The sequence below is a fragment of the Ylistrum balloti genome, unplaced genomic scaffold (assembly GCF_031769215.1).
Source record: "Ylistrum balloti isolate Yb309-2 unplaced genomic scaffold, AGI_CSIRO_Ybal_v1 Utg370332, whole genome shotgun sequence".
NCBI lineage: Eukaryota > Metazoa > Mollusca > Bivalvia > Pectinida > Pectinidae > Ylistrum > Ylistrum balloti.
The window spans coordinates 543,626-569,870 of record NW_026782241.1 but is presented as its reverse complement, the minus strand read 5'-3'; the positions used below and the strand labels follow the sequence as shown (position 1 = coordinate 569,870).

The 26,245-nt window shown below is 36.4% G+C and overlaps 1 protein-coding gene across 6 annotated transcripts in view; it reads right to left on the bottom strand.

Moving 5' to 3' along the window:
- Nucleotides 1-146: 146 nt before the first annotated feature.
- LOC132553540 (activated Cdc42 kinase-like) overlaps nt 147-26,245 on the bottom strand; it is a 101,597-nt gene continuing 75,498 nt past the window's right edge. For 4 of the 6 annotated variants that reach the window (XM_060217789.1, XM_060217790.1, XM_060217788.1 and 1 more), the window contains 8 exons: nt 25,971-26,122; nt 25,120-25,290; nt 24,260-24,395; nt 23,616-23,736; nt 23,105-23,326; nt 19,604-21,113; nt 5,357-5,408; nt 4,227-4,314 (listed from right to left, as the gene is read on the bottom strand). In XM_060217789.1, coding sequence (XP_060073772.1) covers nt 5,386-5,408; nt 19,604-21,113; nt 23,105-23,326; nt 23,616-23,736; nt 24,260-24,395; nt 25,120-25,290; nt 25,971-26,122 — 2,335 coding nt within the window. In that variant the 3' untranslated portion in view covers nt 4,227-4,314; nt 5,357-5,385. Of the gene's footprint in view, nt 4,315-5,356; nt 5,409-18,633; nt 19,387-19,443; nt 21,114-23,104; nt 23,327-23,615; nt 23,737-24,259; nt 24,396-25,119; nt 25,291-25,970; nt 26,123-26,245 lie in introns of all 6 variants that reach the window. The other 2 variants (XM_060217793.1, XM_060217792.1) reach the window with 2 other exon arrangements.

The window sequence follows — 26,245 nt, the reverse complement described above, 5'->3', positions numbered from 1 at the left end:
TGTGACAAGAAGACTGTAGGTGTGACAGATGTCTTTAGGTGTGACAAGAAGACTGTAGGTGTGACAGATGTCTTTAGGTGTGACAAGATGACTGTGGGTGTAGGAAAAGATAAATAAATTTTCAACAAACAACACAAATCACATGATAACATAAACTGAAACATTTTAATGGAAGAGAACATTTTGTATTAGAAAGTAAATGCTACCTAACACGTATATAAAATGTATAGGATGAGAGAATTGGCATATGTGAAGGAGTTCTGGCTTACTTAAGCCTCTCCTTATATCTGTCTTAAATAGTATGGCACAACATCAGCTTGCATATTCTAACAGAGCCTGGTCATTGATAATGCACGGTGTGATCACTGTCAAATAAAAACAAAATAAAGCCAATCACAAGCAAAACTGTCACATCTATATCCCAGGGTGAGAAACATATATGTCACTTTTGTTTGAGCACTCTGTTTAGATATATAATATATACTACTGTATACCATAATATTATGTTTTTTACTATATACTAATGATCATAATAGTTATTAATAGATATTGCACTGAATATGAGGTTGTGATAATTCAATTGATTAAGTAAAGAAAAGGCATTTTGAAATATTGAAACACACATCTGGTTTTCCTGTCTGGTAGGGCGACAAAGCAATCACAACTTCAATAATAATATTATGGCTGTTTCATAGATAAAAGTTTTTGCACTTTTTCCCCCCATCACAAAAATTTCTATGATCTGTTGAGAAGAAAAGACTTCAGCCTTGTAAGTACAAAGCATGAACTATCTTATAGATTTATTACATGAAAACAAAATTTGTAATAAATATGTAATCTCACCATTGAACTTTAACAAGTTCAGTTTTACAAAATGTACATCTGTATTTCAAAAAATGATTTCTAAAACTTTGAAATCTGCTGAAAAATTAAAATTTGTATTCTTGTTCACTACATTTAATTGGTGATTCATATATACTGAAATAAACAACAAAATATACATTAAGTACACGTTAATATTACTCATATTATGCTCTTATATAAATAAATATAATTTCTGCAAAAGACGACGCCTTCTGGGCTTAGTGGTCATGTGATTGTATTGTAGCTTACTGCAGAGCAGTATCATTAGGAGAAAAATAGTACAACATATCAAATTCCTTTTTTAGCAGTGCATTGTTGAATCTGTTTTAGATAAACCAGTAAATTCTAAAACAGATGATTGTTAAATGCCTCAAATGCCTAAATCCCTCCTCCAAATATGGTAGCTATTTTTTTTTTAAATTTCGGACTGTTAAGAATATAGATAGTTTATATCAACTGAGATTTTGCTCAATGACAATATGAGAATGTAATAAAGAGTTCCAATCATGGATTTTTTAACCAAGTTTTGATTGGGATCATCAGAGGATTGTCTCCGACAAGTTTCATCTAAATCATTATCCTTTAAGAAGAAGCTGGTCATCTGAAAAGTTTACGTACGGCAGATGTCACACAGCGATCAGCGGCTCACAAAACACAACGGCTATAGGTCATCCTGAACTTTTGCATCAGGAGACTTAAAAGCAAGATACGTCAGTAGTAATATTATATTATGTACTTACATGTTACACTCTATATCGTATATACCAGATAACATTTTATCATTACATAAGTACACAATTTCTATGGTATCTTAAACAAATGTTCACTTTGTATATCTTACAACAGACCTGGCAAGTTAGATGCGTATCATATATTTGGTATATATATACCTGTGTCTAAAACACAGCCTATATTGAGGATTAATTTCTGTCATTGTCTGATTCATCCCAGTAATTAAGATTAACCCTCCATCCCTTGTTTTCTGCAAGTTTTATTTCAATGTACTTTCCATATTACTGTAAAAACTGTAAGGTGTTTCTTTAATTAGTAAAAAAAATGCTCTTCCATTATAACAGAAATAACTGAACATTTTCACAAAACTACATTGACTGTCAGATCAATAGTCGAAGAAACAGAGAACATGTAAACTCATTAACACAGAGACTAGGCTCAACATAACTAAAACAGTAGGTGACTGTTTACTGTATTAATGTATAAAGTTTTTTCAATTCAGTGAAAATGGTTCAATTCTTCTCTAAAGACTGTATTTCTGATGTATCTTTGCAATTTTTAGTCAAACCTCGAAAATGGCGAAAAAAGTAACTCCTCCACCTTAACAACTTATACAGTAAGGTTTAAATTGTCTCCAGGCCTTTCTTACAGGGGTATATTACAGATCGTTATGATTTTCCCTATATGCCTTTCTGATTCCATATATGAACACAGGTTCATAATGTAAAGTTTCTATCCAGTTGAAACATGTATACATGGTTTTTATAATTTGAAACATTTTTATGAAAAAGAAAACAAATTTGCATTGATTACATTTGCAAATAATATAAGCTCAAAATAACTGGAACAGAAGTTAAATTATTTTCTGATAAAGTTGCTGTAAATTTCAAACCAAAATACACTTCTAAGACAAGTCTATACATGTTTTATGGCAGTGTGGAAGCATTTTATATATTAATGATCACTAGTTTGTTTGTTTCATAATTAAATGTTGAAAAAATTGATCATACTAACCTGTACATGTAGAACACATGTAGCACCGACATTAACAGATGTATGAGTGTTCTTTAAAGAAAAAACATGTGACGAACATTCATCAGGTAGGTACGGACATTTTATATGACACCTGACGTAAGAATTCCACAGGCCTAAAAGACCCCTGTTTTATACACACAACTTCATTCTCCACAATCAACTCAACAACAAGTAAACCATTAAGTCCAATGAGTCTCTATAATGAGGTACAAACCAGATTGATAGCACTAGACTTTTACACGCGCAGAAATCAAATGATTTAACGGTGACTTCTGATCACTTTCTCCACACAATATATCAGTAAAGTAAAGCAACATATTTATTGATGGAAGATAAAAATCTACCGTGACCGAGCTCCAATATCCTATAAATACTTAAACAAAGAATTCCTCATATTCCTTGTTATCTCCCTTTGTGACATCAAAATTGAAGTCTTTGAAAGATTTACAGAATAAGTATACATGAGATGAAATTCTATACAACAAAACTGTTCTAGAACAGTAACAGAAAGACTTCTCCTTTCACTCAGATCTGGTGACATCATTTTCACATTATCAAGCTCTGTTAAAAAAGGATAAACAAGTATTGAGCGTGGCATCAAAGGTGACTTATATTTCTTACCTCTGATTACCAATGAATTCAATCAATGTAAGGTTTGGTCATCACATCAACAAAATACACAATAGTTGAAATTTAAACGAAAGAAGTTATCTCCAGAAAGGAAGAAATATCTTAGCACTCCTCCATAATAGGTATTAAAAGCGATGACATATTCCCCACAAAATGTCTCCTACACACTCGTCTTAAATATCTGTACACAAGTGAAGTTCTGCACTCATGTTTATATAATAGTAAAGAGTATGTGTAGAAAATCAAGGCTCCAATGGCGTCCTCAGTCTTCACCAGCATGATGACCTTTCACCACGGTGATGGGTGAGTGTCTACTCTGACCTACCCCTATGATAAGGAATGGTCTGATCCTGCATAGACACACCTGTACAATTGGACTAATTGAACTCGCCCATTATAACTCCAAGGAAAAGTCAAAATGCTGGGTCAGACTACTTGCACTAAAGCAGTCCTCATGTCCACAGAACATGACTGAGAAGTGACATGGTCTTTGAGAGTAGCAGCAAAAAATAATTCCATTCCTCATATTTCGATGAAATTTTTTTGTGATAAATGTAACACTTTTCAATAGGTGAACACAATATTAAAAATCTCATGCCAAAGTTTTTAGGATCACAATGTTATGATCCTGTCTACAGTAAAGCTTGATTTGTAGCTGGCTTCTCTCGTTTGAATTGCAAGGGAACACATTAAGTACAACTAAGAGTTGCTCCCCTTGTTGAATTTTGCCTTAGAATTGTCAATGTCATAACAGTGTGAATGTTAGCTTTAATAAACCAACACTGTTTCTGACTGGTGTTCTTCTGGTGTAGCTGGAGAAGTTCTGTCTATCCAGGATCACACGTCCACACATTCAGGACTAGGCAGCGGACTAGACAACATAAAGTTGGCAGCACGCTGCACGTCCCAGTCACAGGTCATCAGCGCTTCCTTGCAGAGGTGGACATCACCAAGCTGAGCACTGAGCAGCTGTTTCAGTTTCACATACTTGATGGCACGCTGGACATCCCATTTAGTCTCCTCCAAGGCAAACATACAGTCCTGGACTGTCACCTGTCAACACAAACAGCAAATTTACATCAAACTTGCTACAAAAATTGAACCACATAGACCATCTCTGTAAAATTGTGGAAATTTGATGCATCTGTTGACATTTGCCACCTTCCATACTGGCCTACAGTGAATACTTCAGTGTACCACAATCAAGTACCATTATTAAAAAAAACTGACTTACCTCCATTACCCATGAAAATGTTGTTTTCATTGAAACCTTAAAATAATTCTGTATACGATTACAAGTGACATTTCTATATGATCTGTCTCAGTCACAAATGTGGTGGGCAGATACTCGTAAGAAAGGCAGTACCAGTACACTACAAATTTTTCCCTCTGTTCTCCTGATAATGTTTGTCCACATATGCTTTGTATATGTAATCTGCATGCCTGATCAACAAGGAAAACAGTTGCAGCTTATTATCCGAAAGATATGGTACATTATACATGCTGGGAAAGTTACTGATAGGGAATGTTAAGGTTACATTGCCCTTAGATCTGACCTCAATCAATATGCTGTTGTCACACAGCATTTCACCTTTAATGTCAGTTGTTATGTTCATTTTCTTAAAAATTCTGTATAACTGCATAATATATTTAATAGTGACAATAAATTTGACAAGTGAGTTTAATTTCATCTATTTTTTTTAAAGATAAGGTGTTTCATGAATATACATGATGATATCTTACATCACTCCCGAATTCCCATAGAAATATGTGTTATAGAATAGAATAACTTGTCTCAATCCTGAATGCTGACACTTAACATTGTGTTTTGAGCTGTTGAGGGTATTCATATCTGTTATTGTATTAAACAATTATAACTTGTTTGTACACAAGTCATTGTAAAATACCAGTAGTGTTTGAATAATTTGTTGTTTAATTAAAGTGACACTTTTTAAGTCTTTTCATAGTTTGTACGAGAGATGTGAGGCAAAAGACTTGTAGTCGCTAAGCTGTTCACACCCTCATGAATCAAATAAAGAATTTGATCAAACACTGTATTGAAATGCTAATAGAGTTGGAAAGAAGTATAACTTACCTCGTTACCAAATACTTTCTGCATGGTGTCTATTTCCTCGCAGTTCTTCTCCCTGATGTAAAGGAAGCAGAGCAGGTCTATGTTACAAACATCCATGTATCTACAGTGACTAATAAGCCATAATCTACTTCTAGCTTCAAAAGTGATGACTAATTTTGTGAAATACAAGACTGTGATACCACACAAAACATGACAGAGCTATAACACACAGCGACAGATAAGAAACTTCCACGTTTTGTAGCAATCCTGAAAATACTAATATCAACTAATCAATGCTTATAAAAAAGTTAACCCCCTAATTATCTATTTTTCAAGGGGGAAAAAAAAAAGCAACTTTTACATATCAGAGAGTTGACTTTTTTGAGTCTCCAGATCCTCCGCCATTCTCCCCTCCCTAACAAAACATTTTTTATGGAATGAAAATTTACATATCATATATACAGGCTTTCAAACACATTTAAATATCCATTTCAATCAACTTACTAGTGCAGACTTATTAGAAAAAAAATACTGATTTATAAAAAAAAAAAAAAACCACATATATAGGGATGCTGACATAGTCTAAATGTTCAAACAGCAGATTGTTTAAAAAGGTATCAGAAGATGATACTACAAAAGTAAGTATTTTATATACTGAAAGGTCAAACCTGTACATCACCTAAACGACCAGTGTATTACCTTATATATCACCTAATACACCAGTGTATCACCCAATGGACCAGTGTATTACCCAATGGACCAGTGTATCACCCCATGGACCAGTGTATCACCTAATACACCAGTGTATCACCCAATGGACCAGTGTATCACCTAATACACCAGTGTATCACCCAATGGACCAGTGTATCACCCAATGGACCAGTGTATTATCTTATATATCACCTAATACATCAGTGTATCACCCAATGGACCAGTGTATTATCTTTTATATCACCTAATACACCAGTGTATCACCCAATGAACCAGTGTATCACCCAATGGACCAGTGTATTATCTTATATATCACCTAATACACCAGTGTATCACCCAATGGACCAGTGTATTATCTTATATATCACCTAATACACCAGTGTATCACCCAATGGACCAGTGTATCACCTTATATATCCCCTAATACACCAGTGTATCACCCAATGGACCAGTGTATTATCTTATATATCACCTAATACACCAGTGTATCATCCAATGGACCAGTGTATCACCAAATGGACCAGTGTATTACCCAATAGACCAGTGTATTATCTTATATATCACCTAATACACCAGTGTATCACCCAATGAACCAGTGTATCACCCAATGGACCAGTGTATTATCTTATATATCACCTAATACACCAGTGTATCACCCAATGGACCAGTGTATTATCTTATATATCACCTAATACACCAGTGTATCACCCAATGGACCAGTGTATCACCAAATGGACCAGTGTATTACCCAATAGACCAGTGTATCACCCAATGGACCAGTGTATTACCCAATGGACCAGTGTATCACCTTATATATCCCCTAATACACCAGTGTATCACCCAATGGACCAGTGTATCACCTAATGGACCAGTGAACTTAATTGACCAGTGTATTACCCAATGGACCACTGTATCACCCAATGGACCAGTGTATTACCCAATGGACCAGTGTATTACCCAATGGACCAGTGTATCACCCAATGGACCAGTGTATCACCTTATATATCCCCTAATAAACCAGTGTATTACCAAATGGACCATTGTATTACCCTATGGACCATTGTATTACCCAATGGACCAGTGTATCACCTAATGGACCAGTGTATCACCCAATGGACCAGTGTATCAACCTCCAGATCAGTGTATCACCCTACAGACCAGTGTATCACACTACAGACCAGTGTATCACCCTACAGATCAGTGTATCAACCTCCAGATCAGTGTATCACCCTACAGACCAGTGTATCACCCTACAGACCAGTGTATCACCCTACAGACCAGTGTATCACCCTACAGACCAGTGTATCACCCTACAGACCAGTGTATCACCCTACAGACCAGTGTATCACCCTACAGATCAGTGTATCACCTGGACCAGTATTACCCAATAGACCAGTGTATCACCCTAATGGACCAGTGTATCACCCTATGTATCACCCTACATACACCAGTGTATCACCCTACAGACCAGTGTATCACCCTAACAGACCAGTGTATTACCCAATGGACAGATCCAGTGTATTACCCTACATGGACCAGTGTATTACCACCCTACAATGACCAGTGTATCACCCTATATCCCCTAATAAACCAGTGTATTACCAAATGGACCAGTATATACCCTACAGACCAGTGTATCACCTAATGGACCAGTGTATCACCCAATGGACCAGTGTATCAACCTCCAGATCAGTGTATCACCCTACAGACCAGTGTATCACCCTACAGACCAGTGTATCACACTACAGACCAGTGTATCACCCTACAGATCAGTGTATCAACCTCCAGATCAGTGTATCACCCTACAGACCAGTGTATCACCCTACAGACCAGTGTATTACCCTACAGACCAGTGTATCACACTACACACCCTACAGACCAGTGTATCACACTACAGACCAGTGTATCACCCTACAGACCAGTGTATCACCCTACAGACCAGTGTATCACACTACAGACCAGTGTATCACCCTACAGACCAGTATATCACCCTACAGACCAGTGTATCACCCTACAGACCAGTGTATCACCCTACAGACCAGTGTATCACACTACAGACCAGTGTATTACCCAATGGACCAGTGTATTACCCTACAGACCAGTGTATCACCCTACAGACCAGTATATCACCCTACAGACCAGTGTATCACCATACAGACCAGTATATCACCCTACAGACCTACAGACCTACAGACCAGTGTATCACACTACAGACCAGTGTATCACCCTACAGACCAGTGTATCACACTACAGACCAGTGTATCAACCTCCAGATCAGTATATCAACCTCCAGATCAGTGTATCACACTAAACACCTGTGTACAATCCTATAGACCTATGGATAATCAAATAGACCAGTGTATAACCCATTGGATCAGTGTGTCATTTATCAGACCAGCGTATCAGCCAACAGACCTGTGTAAAACTATAAACCTGAAAACAAAAGCGCACGGAAGGGGAGATAATTACTTCTGGAGTGACAAGATTAGAGAAGGGAAAGCAGTCCGGATTGTGGTACTAAGTGTGTTGGGAAGGGGAGGTAATAATTTGTCCAATAATGCAGCAGAAGAAATATTGATTGATAAATGGAAGTGTGAAGGGGCAATCAAACCTACTGACAGTGTGATCAGGCAATGAAGCCTATTGACAAATATAAATAGGCAATTTTACATACTGACAATGTGCATAGGTAATCAAATCTACCGACAGTATAGATAGGCAATTTATCTATTGACAAGTATAAATAGACAACATTTAGATTTCCAGACAAGAGATAACGCTACAAGTTATAAACAAAAAAATAAAATCCCATACCACAGGTAAACAACCCACAGGTATGTATTTCCACTTTGATCACAGGTAAGCAAACCCCCCCACCCCCCTCCCCAACCCCATATTACAAGTATTCATCTCAAACTATATCACAGTTTAAGCATACCACCTATATCACAGGTAAGCATCCACATCCATACCAAAGGCATTCATCTTCACCTAAACCACAGGAAAGTAACCCCACTCACATCATGGGTAGGCAACTCAACCTATATCACAGGTAAGAAAAATCACTGACACCACAGGTAGGGAACCTCCACCTGAACCACAGGAAAGTAACCCAGTCACACCATGGGTAAGCAACTCAACCTATATTGCAGGTAGGGAACCCCTTCCACACCACTGATATACATCTCCATCTTATCACAGGTAAGCAAAACCATCCACACTGTGGGTAAGTATACCAACCTATATCACAGGTAAAGGAAAATCACCCATGCCACAGGTAAGCAACTGTATATGATCTCAGTTAAGCACTTGCACAATAATTACTTGTAAGCAAACCATGCCCGCAAAACAGGGAATCAAGCCCGCCCGAATCATAGGTAAGCGATTCCACCCACAACACAGGTAAGCAAAATTACCTACACCACAGGTAATCCAACCCACCTACAACACAGTAAAGCTAACCCACCCACACCATGGGTAATAAAACCCACCCACACCACAGGTAATCAAACTCATCCATAACACAGGTAATCCAACCCACCCACAACACAGTAAAGCTAACCCACCTACACCACGGGTAATCCAACCCACCCACAACACAGGTAATCCAACCCACCCACACCAGGGGTAATCAAACCCACCCACAACACAGTAAAGCTAACCCACCCACAGCACAGGTAAGAAAGCGCACCCAATCAACAGGTAAGAAAGCTCACCCACAGCACAGGTAAGAAAGCTCACCCAATCAACAGGTAAGAAAGCTCACCCACAGCACAGGTAAGAAAGCTCACCAAATCAGCAGGTAAGCAAACCTATCCACAAGTGTAAGAAGGCAATACAAGCTCACCCCATGCTTTGTTAGTTGGCTAGATGCCATATGCATCAGTAGATTTCATGGTTTACAGAGCTCGAATTTTTAATGTTAAGTTGCAGATTATCAAAGACTTTTCTAATGAAGTATGTGCCCACTATTTTACCATAACACCAAACAAAAATTATGATGACACAATGTATCATACTAACAGTTATGAATATTCATTCCCCATGAAAGAAGTGATTTAAAATCAATAATCAAACTTAGGTATGGAAATATAAGTGGGTAAGATCTATGAAAGCTGAAGACCAGTCATTTAATGCCTCAAAACAATATCAATTAAAAAAAAAAAAAAAATCAAGACCCTCCTTTCTGGTGTATAAACATTTCTTACCTACCATTATATCAAATATATTTCAAAATAAAAGACGAAAGGTGGAGATGAAGCAACAAGCTTGTCCATGTGCCTGACTATATGATATAGGGCTGTGTATTTTATGCCAGTGGATAGTTGTAAGTATGAGTTCAATGCAAGCACTCTCAATGCTGTATAATAACATAATACACAAATGATATTCTCATCTGCATGACATACGAAATAACACATCACTCTGGTAAACATGTAAAACTTCATACGATGTCACAAAACAGGGATACAACAAAGATCTTCTCTTCCTCCAAAACACAAAACACCATCATACCTCACAACACAGGGATACAACAAAGGTTTTCTCTTCCTCCAAAACACAAAACACCATCATACCTCACAAAACAGGGATACAACAAAGATTTTCTCTTCCTCCAAAACACAAAACACCATCATACCTCACAACACAGGGATACAACAAAGATTTTCTCTTCCTCCAAAACACAAAACACCATCATACCTCACAACACAGGGATACAACAAAGGTTTTCTCTTACTCCAAAACACAAAACACCATCATATCTCACAAAACAGGGATATGACAAAGATTTTCTCTTACTCCAAAACACAAAACACCATCATATCTCACAAAACAGGGATACAACAAAGATCTTCTCTTCCTCCAAAACACAAAACACCATCATACCTCACAACACAGGGATACGACAAAGATTTTCTCTTCCTCCAAAACACAAAACACCATCATACCTCACAACACAGGGATATGACAAAGATTTTCTCTTACTCCAAAACACAAAACACCATCATATCTCACAACACAGGGATACAACAAAGGTTTTCTCTTACTCCAAAACACAAAACACCATCATATCTCACAAAACAGGGATACAACAAAGGTTTTCTCTTACTCCAAAACACAAAACACTATCATACCTCACAACACAGGGATACGACAAAGATTTTCTCTTACTCCAAAACACAAAACACCATCATACCTCACAACACAGGGATATGACAAAGATTTTCTCTTACTCCAAAACACAAAACACCATCATATCTCACAACACAGGGATACAACAAAGGTTTTCTCTTACTCCAAAACACAAAACACCATCATACCTCACAACACAGGGATACGACAAAGATTTTCTCTTACTCAAAATCAATATCATACCTCACAACACAGGGATACAACAAAGACCTTCCCTTACTACAAAACACAAAACACTATCACACCTCATAATACAGTTATACAACACAGGTTTTTTCATACTCTTAAACATAAAACAATATGACACCTCACATTACAAACAGTTAATGTTAGTTGTGGTGTTGAAACATGTCATCATGCAGATTAACCTATGTATGGTTTGACTGACAAATCAGATGAAAAAGATGGTGCCAGACACATTCCAAACCATGAGAAAAGAGTGAATTTGAATATTTCGATAACTGCTACAGGTTTCATCACCCAGTAACTGTTAGGGTTTCATCACTCAATAATTGCTAAGGTTACATCACCCAATAAATGCTACAGGTTTCACCACTCCATAACTGCTACAGGTTTCATCACCCAATAATTGCTACAGGTTTCATCACCCAATAACTGCTACAGGTTTAATCCCCCAATAATTGCTACAGGTTTCATCACCCAATAACTGCTACAAGTTTCATCACCCAATAATTGCTACAGGTTTCATCACCCAATAATTGCTACAAGTTTCATCACCCAATAACTGCTACAGGTTTCATCACCCAATAATTGCTACAGGTTTCATCACCCAATAATTGCTACAGGTTTCATCACCCAATAATTGCTACAGGTTTCATCACCCAATAACTGCTACAGGTTTCATCACCCAATAATTGCTACAAGTTTCATCACCCAATAATTGCTACAGGTTTCATCACCCAATAACTGCTACAGGTTTCATCACCCAATAATTGCTACAGGTTTCATCACCCAATAACTGCTACAAGTTTAATTGCTACAGGTTTCATCACCCAATAATTGCTACAGGTTTCATCACCCAATAACTGCTACAGGTTTAATCCCCCAATAATTGCTACAGGTTTCATCACCCAATAACTGCTACAGGTTTCATCACCCAATAATTGCTACAAGTTTCATCACCCAATAACTGCTACAAGTTTCATCACCCAATAATTGCTACAGGTTTCATCACCCAATAATTGCTACAAGTTTCATCACCCAATAACTGCTACAGGTTTCATCACCCAATAACTGCTACAGGTTTCATCACCCAATAATTGCTACAAGTTTCATCACCCAATAACTGCTACAGGTTTCATCACCCAATAATTGCTACAAGTTTCATCACCCAATAATTGCTACAGGTTTAATCCCCCAATAATTGCTACAGGTTTCATCACCCAATAACTGCTACAGGTTTCATCACCCAATAATTGCTACAAGTTTCATCACCCAATAACTGCTACAGGTTTAATCCCCCAATAATTGCTACAGGTTTCATCACCCAATAATTGCTACAAGTTTCATCACCCAATAACTGCTACAGGTTTAATCCCCCAATAATTGCTACAAGTTTCATCACCCAATAACTGCTACAGGTTTCATCACCCAATAATTGCTACAAGTTTCATCACCCAATAACTGCTACAAGTTTCATCACCCAATAATTGCTACAGGTTTCATCACCCAATAATTGCTACAAGTTTCATCACCCAATAACTGCTACAGGTTTCACCACTCCATAATTGCTACAAGTTTCATCACCCAATAATTGCTACAGGTTTCATCACCCAATAACTGCTACAAGTTTAATCCCCCAATAATTGCTACAGGTTTCATCACCCAATAACTGCTACAGGTTTCATCATCCAATAACTGCTACAGTTTTCACCCCCAATAATTGCTACAGGTTTCATCATCCAATAACTACCACAGGTTTCATCGTTCGACAAGATTTCATCAATTGTTATCAGTTAATCACACCATTGTATAGAAGGAACTTTAGAATTCTATACAACATGAATTAATTCTCTTTTTTCTACAGATTTTTATCAATGTTTGACAACTTTCTAGACTGTGATGTAAGGAATTCCAAACCAGCTAGGTTATTGGTATTTCAACACGTTATGAAAAATATCAAACAATATCTAAAATAAAAAAGCAGCATTCTGTGAACAATATATAGTGTGTATTTATCGAATATAGCAAAGTATTCCTGGAGCCACATGTCGTGATCAGAATAATACAGGCAGAGCTGTTTCCAGCAGTGTCTTATCACAATGATTTTTAGCAGTACAATGGAGTTCTGACTTTCAATTAATGAAATACCATCAGTAGAATTTTTATTCAGGATTTTGCAATTAACGATAAATGAGAATCGCTGTTATGAATATGAATTTACTCTAAAGAACATGTAACTGATCAGTTTTGTCTACTGAAAGTTGATAAATTTAAGTCCTTCAAGTGAAATAAATTTTTCTAAAATTCTTTCTGTATCCACAGACACGAAAAAAATTATCCAGGTACAATACAATATGTTAGATAGATTAAAAAAACATATCAAAACACATACAAATGCCCCATATACACTTCATATTTCAATAGACTTGTTAATCCCGACACAAATCATGTAATTTTTCTAAAATATCTCAAACTCTGTCAGAACAACTTGTAATGAATCAGACAGGCTAGAATGGCTTGAGGTTGGTGTTTTCTAATGTGTTTTAACAATAGAAGTAAAAGATACAATCTGTGTTTATACTGCCATACAATATGTATATACAATGTACAAACAAAATAAAATAAACAAAAATTCAATATAAATAAACATGTGAACTAATTAAAAGAAAATTGAGGTAAAATAATATTAGTATAAATATTCTTTTTGTATATATAAATATATATATGTCTTCACAGGAATGGACTCTTTTGTCTCCAGAAAAAGAAAATCGTTGATAAATGATTTTGAAAAACACAAATTTTTTTTGTGTGAATGTATTTTAGTCTTAGCATGAAGATAATTTACTCAGTGTTGTGCAACACATATAACACCAGTGCTATATGGTGTGACATTAAACGTTCCTGTGTAGATCTGTTCTGAATATACACATATATATACTGTATATACAAAGTTAATGCCAAATTAACAAAAACAGTTACAGAACATGTAAATAAACTCATAACACAGGTTAGTAGATAAAAACTTAATAAAAATTTCAAACAGAATGGAGAAAAAAATTAAATAAGATAACGGCGAAAAGATCAGAAAGAAATAGAAGAGCACCATTCCAATGAACAAAGTATAAATAAAAATAAATAAAAACGAACAAAAGTCATTAATCAACAAAAACAAATTATTAATAAAATAAAGATATTGAAAAGAATGAAAAAAATAAAAAGTAAACAGAAAAGTACCTTATTTAACTTTTAAATTTTTTTTTAAAACAGCTAAATATCAAGACAGAAAACTGAAAGATAAAGAAACAGGTTGATGTTTTGATGACTTTCCAGATAAAGATAATCACCAAGACAAGAATAGATAATCTCCGGATTAAATTCACTAGGACTAAGTCAGATTATCTCTGGATTAAATTCACTAGGACTAAACGAGATTATCTATGGATTTAAAGCCACTAGGACTAAGAGAGATAATCATTGGATTAAAGTCACTAGGACTAAGAGAGATAATCTTTGGATTAAAAAGTCACTAGGACTAAGAAAGATAATCATTGGATTAAAAAGTCACTAGGACTAAGAGAGATAATCACTGGATTAAAAGTCACTAGAACTAAGAGAGATAATCACTGGATTAAAAGTCACTAGGACTAAGAAAGATAATCTCCAGATTAAAAGTCACTAGGACTAAGAGAGATAATCACTGGATTAAAAGTCACTAGGACTAAGAGAGATAATCTCCAGATTAAAAGTCACTAGGACTATGAGAGATAATTTTTAGATTCATTTATGACTAAGTTAGATAATTTCTGGAATAAAAGTCACTATGACTAGGAAAGACAATATCCGGATACACTGAAGACTAGATTAAATAATCTCCGGATTTACTCAGGACTAGGTTAGATAATCTGGATTAATATTCGCTAGGAAATCTCTTTGGATTAATGTTATCTACTACTGATTATACATCACAGCAAACAGCCGTCCTCAGGTCTGTACATCACCCTGGATATGCATAGTAACACCTAAGATACCCTTCACCAATTGTCAAATCTTCTACTTAAAATCTGGGACACCAACACCTAGGTATGTGTACTTATATAACTGCTACAGGTACAGAGGTACAAAGTCAGGTTTAAATGTCGGCCAAGGTCAAGGACTTCAGCTGAGTTGACGTTCATATCTTATAAAATACATGCTGGTTGTTTCAAATCAAAGTTCAAATAAGATATTCATTGTACTATGAATGTCAAGTGTATACATATGATTGCACTGTAATGTTGGTGTGTGATGCTCTTTTGTATGAGAAATAACAAAGTAACCTAACTATCCAGTAATAAGCCCACGCCTCATGATTAGCCCATCCCTACATTTTCTCACTGTTAAGTAGTCAGTGAAAAAATCATCAAATGCCAATTCATTTTTTTGATATAAAAACCAAAAAACAATCACCTGACAAGTTGGCCTGCCAGGCCTATTACAGGAAAAGTATGGTAATGTAGACATGTAATGATGTCATGTACAGGCAACTACAAGGTGGTGTTCTGTACATGGGAGTACATGGAAAAGTATAATATCACAAGTCATATTCAGTTTTCATTACCATATTGATTAAATGTGAGTTAAAGACCTGTCAAGTTTACCTTTCATTATATTGATTAAATATGAGTCAATATGACTCATTGTGTTCACTTTTCATTATCATTAAATATTATAATTATTGATTAAATGCGAGTCAATATTCATATGAGGAATAAAGGTAGACCAGTTGATTCAATCAATTCTGTAACCATATTTCAAATAAAACATTTACTGAAGTTTCGGCTTTCTTTATGTAGTATTAGACAAATATTTTTTCTTTTAATAGTATTTTAACATAAGTTAACATTAAATAAATCATTGATGTACTTAAGGACAGATAATGTGTATATATGTGTACAATGGCTCTCATTCCGACTTCAGGGTTACATACAAAATTTGTGTTTTTTTAATGTAGGTGTTACATATAATCATGTGATTCATTCCGGTTCTGTGAATATAAATGTCATAGATATATCTCGAGTATATGTTACACACTGGTTACATACAAGTGAACAGATGGGACAGACAGACAGAGAGACATCTGGTTTCTAATTATCTAATGCTATTATCTATCAGAGTCCATTTAGAACCAGTCACCTTTTGTCCACATTGTTTCCATTTTCTACATTTAGTGAATTGACAAATGAATATCCATAAAAAATATTTTTATGATACCAAACATTTTGATCTAACCAGCACAACCTGAGAATTTCATATATTATACAAATGGTCTTCCTTGTTGCCAAAAATATATTATAACGATACAACAGATGAGAATCTATGCTGGCGAAAGTTCTTTTCTTGAAAATATTTTTCAGTTTAAGCAGTGTCAGGAAATACTGAATAAAACTTTGTATGGTTCATATACAACATGACAGATATTCATTTAGTAACTCCTCTATGTTTACATAGAATACATGTACAGCTAGACAGAGTACTGACAAGACGGTATGAGTCAGCCCATGGCACATCATTGCTGTTACTCTCTGCTCAATAATTGTTATTCTGGGACTAGACAGACGAGTCTCATAACAGGATCTTAGTTCTAGAGGAAGGTTTCTCTAGCTAGCACAAATCTAACACATGTATGTGATGGGATGTTTACAGTTGGACAAAGTATGACAAAGGAATTTAGAAACATTGTCTATGGTCAAACATTAAAATACTTTTTTATCTAGATAAAAGAAATTTCATTAGACAAAAAATTCATCCAAACTGGAACATTAATAAGTTTGAGAGTTTTAATGATCTAAACCAAAAAGATGACAAACTTACAAAAACATGTTTGTAATTACAAAGAAAAGGAAAGATTTAGTCAAAATCATTTAATTAATTTGAATTTTTGGAAAGTACTGAAAGCCATTTATAAAAAAAATTAATATAGTGTACTCAGTCAACGTGAACATTAAACCTTAATCAGTATGATTATCATAAAAATACATGTTTAAGACAAATCTCAAAAGTCTTATTGTTATAAAACTTCTATAACAAGAAAAACAGAGACAATGCTATAAAGAAGGACATCTCGACAGCCAGGTAACATATTAATACAGAAAGGTGAGAAGGGAGCCAGAACTATAATTCTCAGGTAAAAACAGGAGAAAAACTCGTTAATTCGAAGAGCAAATCAAGATAAGTAACAGCATGCAATGTGCCAAGGGAGAAGACTCCGTAGCTAGATTTTACCATGCAGTTCTCCATGGTTACATTGTTCCAGCTATATCACATTCAATGTTAACCAGTGTGGATTATAACTATCTGAGCTTTAGTTAGAGCTAATTCCATGTGTACCAAAATACAACCCATATTTTCTTATAGACTTCCACAGCTTAACATCCATTGTAATAACAGGCTTCAGCAGTTTAACAACTTAAATTTCATCTTTCTTTTACAGAGATTATCATGGCATTATGTAAACAAATTTTGAAAATCTGATTTCTTAAAAATAACATACCAATGCTTTAGAAATATTTAACTGTTTACATTTTTCCTATGTAACATATGAATGATCTACACTGATCACTCTGTAAGCTTTACTTCACGTGCTTTAGGCTCATTATTATGGACTTTTGCCCTTTCAGCAGAAAAGAACTTGCTATCAGTAGATACTACGTTTACAATGGATGCTTTTGCTGCTCAGGTCAAACAAGGGGACGTAACTGAGGTTTACATACCTTACCTCTCTGTCTGTTCAAATGAAAATGGAAAAGTTTGTAGGTTGTCAACTAGGCAGAACTAAGAATGAAATGATATCTGAGTGTTCAACATTTATGAAACAAGGAAAATTCCTATCAAAAAGCAAAATTACTAAAAAATAGAAATTATGATAAACTCTGGTTAAATAAATGATCAGAAATAAGGGAACAACAACTGAAAGTTTTGATGAGAAACAAAATGTGTTTGTGGTACGCTATACCGAAGGCTGAGTTTAGCTGATAACCTGACCCTGCAACCTTGTACCATGCTGGTTCAAAGTAGCCATACCCAGGACGAGACTTTCTTAACAGCAGGTACCATGTAAAGTAGGTCACTGTGACTCTCTTTTTGGATGTACTATGCATTGTCCTGAGGATGTACAGTGTGAGGAATGGCATGTGACTAGGTGACTAGATAGACACACGCACATAACACCATACCTATCTAATGCAAAATCAAGCAAATCTTCGTAGCTCACGCCATCAGATGATTTGTAGTTAGCAAGCATGATGGGCGAGATTTCTTCCGAGCCTTCCCTATCTGAAATTCTCTCCCCTGCCAAGATTAAAGACTTGACCCAAAATGGATCATGGCGATTATAAAATCCTAATTGTTCCAAGTTAACGTTATGATTTAGACGGAACTTCACACGAGGGAATGTTGAGGAGCCTGATCGGCACATAGGAGTATTATGATTTTGAGAAGAATTTCTTCTGTGTATCACAGGACTAGAATCATTTTCAAATACACTATCATTTATATTATCATCGTCACTTTCTGAGGAATCATCACTTGTTTCATCTACATTTCGAGAGGGAGTTGGTAAAGGAGGGGCAGGGGGGAGGTCAGAAGGTCGCCCAAGGTCAGAAGGTCGTCCCTGTCGGGCCGGGACGGCAGGAGCCCATGCAACAGAAGAGGAGGAGGAGGTAGAGGTTACACGGACAGCAGCTGCTGATGACGGTGGCAAAACACAAGACGACTGAGCTGATAAGCGACCTTCCAAGTTATTGCCGCAGTCGTCAGCATCGTCCAGCAAGAGCGGGTACTTCCGCTCCCGAGGTTTATTTAAGGTCGCTGATCGTGTCGCGGAGGTCCTAGGTGGCAATGGAAGGGGGTTTTGAATTACGTTCCGGGGACCTTTGCCATCGCCACTTACACTGTAAGACCTAGGTGGGACAGCAGGGGGTCTAGATCTCCCAGGAAACCCTGCCACAGATGACTCCCTACAGGGAGGTACAACATTGTTACACCCATTTACACGACTATTTGGGGCTTCGTCCCCATTTAAAATTGAACTAGAATTAATGACATGCTGCACATGGTTGCTTCCAGAGTCAACACTCATAGAATGGTGTAACTGCGGTTTTCTATATGGTAATTTAGGAGGTCGATTTGGGGGTCGAGCATTACCTTGTCCCGCCCGGCCTCCACGAATTGGAATAGCTCCACCACGTAACATCCGCAAAGGGTTTGTATCCACTTCCTCATCATCACCGTTACTGGTGGGCATGCTCTTACCAGGAATCCCTTGGGGTTCACGTAAATTCCTATTTGGAGCAGGTTCACCCATGTCTCCCACAACACCACGCTGGTGGTCCAGAGAGCGCCGTATACGGCTCTCCCTAGCAAGCTTGTTCATTATTTCCCGAGGGGAAGGTTCACTGAACTCCTCGTCAAACAAGCTACTAGATTTAGAACTAGAGTCCCTTCGTGGAGCCTCATCTATGTGAAGTTCTTTTGTACTTGAGGAGTCAGTGCTATACTCTGTTGAGTCTGGTAAGTCAATCCGTAACACTTCATTATGTCGTTTAGGATCATCTGAGTCACTATAGTCTGAACTACGAACTGATGTCCTTTCCGACACCTCATCCCGATCCTCCTGTATCCGGAGAACATCTGAGCCACCACTGCGAGAACTATCTTTGCCAAAACTCTGGTTTGATGCGACACTATGACTTGACCCAAAACTTTCGTTGAGGTCCCACTGAAGGTCAGCCACAGCAGAGGTCACAGGGATCCGTGGGGGTGGTTGTTGTGGGCGAGGCACGGGATCTACACGATGAATCTCAGGCCTCTGTTTTGGTGAAGGGACGGGTGGCTCATATTTTTTTGGAATTTCAACACGGGGTTTAGGAACAGGACGAGGTGGAGAAGGTTCCACTTTTTCTATCGGATCAAGGTCAACAAATAATTCCACTTCCTCAGTACTGGCTAAAGGTACATTACTTCTAAAGCTATTTGTTACACCCCTCTTTGATTCCCATGATGGCCTGGAATCTGTAGAGGTTTTTGAGGTCTCCCATGATGGCTTAGTCTCAGACGTATTCCGAGAGGTCTCCCATGATGGTCTAGAATCAGAGGTGTTCCGAGATGTTTCCCAGGTTTGCTTAGATTCGGATGACGTTCTTGTTGATTCCCAGGAGTGTTTGGTATCTACCGGCTTTGTTGACTCCCAGGATGGTTTTGACTCTGACCTTGATTCCCATGACGGCCTCGCCTCAGGTACAGGGGCTGGATACTTGGGTCGTTCCTTCCTCTGGTCCTCTTTCACAGACCCACGCACCACTAAAATATTGTATGCTTCCTGAGCCTCTGGAGGAACATCCTCAGTGATCTCCCCTTTGTGAGCAATTTCTTCAGAAAAAGTTCGTTTACGCTCAAGTTTGGGGCTTCTCTTAAAAGAGTTCTTTAACTTGGAGATTAACTTGGGGGATTCTGACCCACTCTCTGAGTCGGAGCGCATCCTCTCAGGTCCTGTGGGTGAGGTGGGGGTCTCTGTTGTCTGGTTTTGTGATGAAACAACAGCACATTCATTAGCCAAAGCAATAGCATCATCCATCATTTTCTCCTCAGAAGCAGACATAGGTTTGACCTTTGCCTGTTTCCTTGGTTCTGGTTTAGGGGGTTCCTTCTTAATCTCCTGCAATAGAAATGCATTGTTAATCCTACATACCTTCTCTGTTAATAATTCTACAGTTCTTGATAAAAATTACGAAAAAAAAAGACACTTCTTGTTAAATTCCCTAAATACTAGATCTCAATGAACTTTCAAGAATTATACCACAATTCTGTTTCAATCTCCTGAATAATACCTCAGTTCTTGTTAAATTTCTGATTTGTACCACTTTTGTAAATTTCCTGAATATGAGCTCTCCTTGAACTCTGAACAAAATACTTTAATTCTTGTTTAATTTTTCGAAGTAGTACCATAGTTCTTGTTTAATTTCCAGGATAGTGCCACAGTTTTTGTTACAACTTCTCTAAACATTATCAAAGATCTCTCTATATTCTGTGAATGATACCAAAGTTCTGCAGAGTTTATTTCATACCTTAGTTTTTATTTCCTTTTTTTTCCCTGTATAAACTAATCTAACAAAGTCACTGATGTAAAAAATATTGTGTATGTAGTTCAGAAGAAGTACCTACCATCTAGGATGTCTCTTATTTCTGATTTCCGATTATGTATTTGTTATATAATATTGTACAGGTATCTCTTAATACAGGAGATACCTACATACTTTTTGTAAATATGCTCATTTTTATGATCCAATAAAGCGAAGTGCAATATATACATATACATACCCGTGTTGCATGTAGGATGTTTGGGAAGGAAGTTGCTACTCAACATGGGTTACTGTTGTACACATCTGGTTGTCATCACAACTTTTTATTTTTAAGAAGACAAGGAAGGGAATATTTGATAGCCAACATGGGTTACTGACATACAAGTTCCTTGTCATGTAATCATAAGCTTTAATTCTTTATAAGATATAGAAGGTAATAAATATGTCATAGCCAATTTGTTACCACGGTTACACATCTGGTTGTCATGGAATTATGATTTTTTACTGATAGAAAGACATGGAATAGAATACTTGAAAACCATCATGGATTGCAGGTGTACTAGTCCTGTTGTCATGTAATCAAATTTTTATTGCTAAGAAGACATGGAAGGGGATATTTCAACAGACAACATGGGTTATTGATGTACACATCTCACTCTGCAGATTAACTACAACTTTTCATAGCTTAAATTGGGATTAAGCAACTGCGTACCTATTCACATCCTTTTAAGGGGAAAGATAGATATGCTATCCAATGTGCTGCCAACTGTTATCATTATCATTACATTCTTAACGGCCTGTCAACACATAAAATGTCATTAGGGCCATCAACCGTTGAACCTTGATATACTCTATATGTAATGTTTTAAAACACCAATGAATGGTTAACATACATATGTTGATACCAACTCTAAGGCAGGGCCTATCGTCCGTGATGGTGATGAGAGTTCTTCTGAAAACTAGTATTTTTAGTAATAATATCATAAATACATTTGGAGATAGAAAAGGCTTCATTGCATGCAGAAAGTTTTGGATGCAAAGAAGCATTTGATTGCACATCATGCACCCTACGTTAATATGTGTACATCCCCTGGCGTGCACGAGTGTAATTGCTGCAAGATCGTGAATCCCGCACCCTAGAAGCAACACGGGTAATCAAGAAAATTTTAGTTCATTCAAGTAGATCGGAAGCAAAAGAGATTTTCCATTTATGTTATAATGTAGTTCTGTTTACGTATATTTTCATTGTTTCAGGAGTTTAATAGTGCATAAAAGTATAGAAAGAAAAAGTTGGTAGGAGGGCATGGCTGTTGAAAACTTAACATGTTGAAGATGAATTACAATGTATCATTGGTAGAACACAAATGAACCTTAAAACCAAATTACAACCACAAAGAAATGTGTAATCTCTGTGAAAAATCTAAGGTGCCTTCAAGCTTCAAAATGTTTTTACACTGAATACACAGGCTGATCAACTAAATTACTTATATCAGATATCAAATGACTTGAGTGGTACATAAGTTTGAATTTCTTAACAGCCTTGCCCTGTTGCCATGGTAACACTTACAGATCTAGGAGGTTGAGCAGGCAGTGGGGGTGGTGTGGTGTGTTTATACTCCTTCACAGACGGTGGAGAGATGGACCCACTACGGTCGTTGAAACTGTTGCGAAATTGAGAGTCAGGTGACGGGGTGGAGTCGGAAGGAGAAGACGCATCCAACTTAGCTTCCTTCTCATTTAAGGCCTTTAACACCTCATCCATAAACGAGCCACCGAAATCAAAGGAAGACTGAAACAAATACAGACATTAACATAAACATAGGAAACATTTTTCCAGCTCGGTATTCATATACCAAAAAGATTTTTCTATATCACAACAAGATAATTCCCTACATTTCAACAGGTCTAAGTTTTCTAGACTTTCGTTTATCTCAACTTAGAAAATTTTGTAATTGGGTGCGATACATGAAATCCTACTCACTACTTATATAGAACTTTTGCAACACCATCATGTTTTTAATATCTAATTCTCTATTACTATTTTCCTATCCCAAAAGTCAGGAATGTGTTCAACATACCCCAATATCGGGCATCTTAAAGTCTGCGAAGAGTGAATCATCCTCTATATCCTGGTAATGAGGGGTGCGGTCTCCATCCATCTCATCCTTGAAGGTGCTATCTATTGACTCTTGGCTTATCCTAAAATTCAACAACAAACACAATTAAATGAGTTATTTACTGTATAGCATTAAAACTACCAAAATACAGTCCTTTTTGAAAAACTTAAAAACAAAAGCGTGCAGTCAATTTATATAACTAATTTTAAGGATTTCAAGCTTGGCTGTAATTGTGTAGAGAAACAGACAATGTAGGTTTGCACTAGAATTAGTAATTGAGAAAAGATGTTGGCCTTGGTAATATATCACATCTGTTGGGTGATGATGTTGTACAAGTAGATTTCAATTTATCACTTGGATGAAGGAAGTGTTGATAAAAAATACATCTCTGTGCAACAATATCCGGCAATGCATTCTGAAGTTACTTCCCCTTTAATTTGTGAATGTTCAAGATGTCTATATTGTGGTTTCAAATTTCAAATCCACTTCTACAAGTACAGAAATTCAAAGTCCATTTACCACTCCACAGCACTTACACCATCATGAGATCAACCACTGGTGGATGTGCACGAGTCGAAAGTTGTCATTAATTATGTAATACTCACCAAGAGTGTCCAAGGCCATTTGTGCCGACGCCATTAGTACCGCCGTTCAGTGACAGACCTGCATGATCGCCGTCTGGACTATGTCGGTGAAGGCTGAAGGACGATAGCCTATCACCTATAACAGGAGAATTTGCACCTGTATAATTCAATGGGAAACACACTTTGCAAATATTTAACAATTCTTTGAAATGGTATCAAATGAAATTTCAAGTAAATGATAAATGTTTTGTTGATTTATCTACCAACCATTTCAGATTTTCTGTTACTTAATGAAAGAAGCTGGTAAAATATCTAGGAAAATGTTAGGTATAAATATAATGCAAAATCACATTTTTTCATGAGACTTTATTTTGGTGGTTTTTTAAAAAAAATATTACTTCATGGATACTTGATTTTGTGGATAAATAGCACTCAATAAATCTACTTCTACATATACTTATTTTTGATAAATAAATCTGTGCATTAAGAATACCTCCATATTAAATATTATAAATCTCCCACATAAATCAATTATTATACCACAATTATTTTACAGTAGTTCTTATCATCATTGGAAAACTATATTCCCAAGAAGTTAACAAAACAGGTTAAACAGGTATAATGTAATAAAAGGATAGTTTGTAACTTAGGTTCCAGGTAATCAATTAAGATATAATATAACCACTTTACAACTACCATCATTTTTGTAAAAGAGTAAATTAATATGAACTACAAATGTTTAGAAAAATACTTTTATACAATTATAGCCTTTTGATGAGGTTGATAATGGTTTTATTAACCTAAGAATAATATAAAAAATAATCATTTAATTAACATGAAGATGAATTATAATCAGGACTCAAGTTTGCTGTTTTACTCACCTGCACTACCACTGCCAACATTCACCGGCAGTTTATCATAGTTGTCGCCTATAAATGACACATCCCCGAACACCGCACCATCATAACCAATATGACCCGTGTGACGTAAGTCATTTTTTGGACCACTTATCATCTCTGCTCGTAATTTTCTACTCGAATTCCGCTTTGATTCTGGAACAATATTACAAATTTTAAAGTTCATGTCAATTTTAAAGTTCATGTCAATAGCATGCTTAAAAAGGAAGGAGGGCAAATTATGCATATTACACAGGTTTTTTATGGTATGTAAACCAGAAAATTGTCACTTCATCTGGTTTTATATTCATGTACTATTACAGCATTCAATATATCTTTTTCTGTGATAAATGTTTCAACTACTTCAGCCATACAGAGTGATTCAAATACCTAAACTGAAACAAAGAGGCCTATAGGGACTGTTATAATTACCAGGAAACATGAACAGTTTAGTAGAAATGTTTGTCTGTGTAAGTTATGGTAACCTGATCAAATTTCATTTTTTTTTTCATTCACAAAGCCATATATATCATCGTCTGGATGGAAATGGTTGAAATCAATTATTTTGTAAACATTGATAGTTTACATTCTAGCAAGATGCAGACAGGTCACATGACCTGTATAATTTTAAAAATTAACTTGTCTGTTGCACCTTTGCACACATTAATGCAATTCAATCAAATCAGTTTTACATTTCTTAACCCCAACACAACATTGAACCAACTTTGGGCTTCATGTTTTATCAAAATATATCTTTGCACGTAAATGGATTATTCGGGCAAATCTGAGAGGCTGATACACAATGATATCATCGTAGACAAAACAATAGTGCCTACCTTTTCTGGAGATAGAAGGCTTAGGCAGTGACGTGATGGGACTATCAGGTTTTGTCTCTGCTATTGGCGTACAATTCACAGGATCAAAGAAGCCAGCTTTACCACTATTTAAAACTCCCCGGCACAGGCCAAAGGAAGGTGCATTGGCTGGGCTAAAAAAGAAGAAAATACTTATCAGATGTACACATTTACATGCATGAAGAAAAGACAATGTCAGATCAATTTTATAGATTTTTTTCACATTTGTACATAGCAAATTTTGTCAAAAAAAAAAG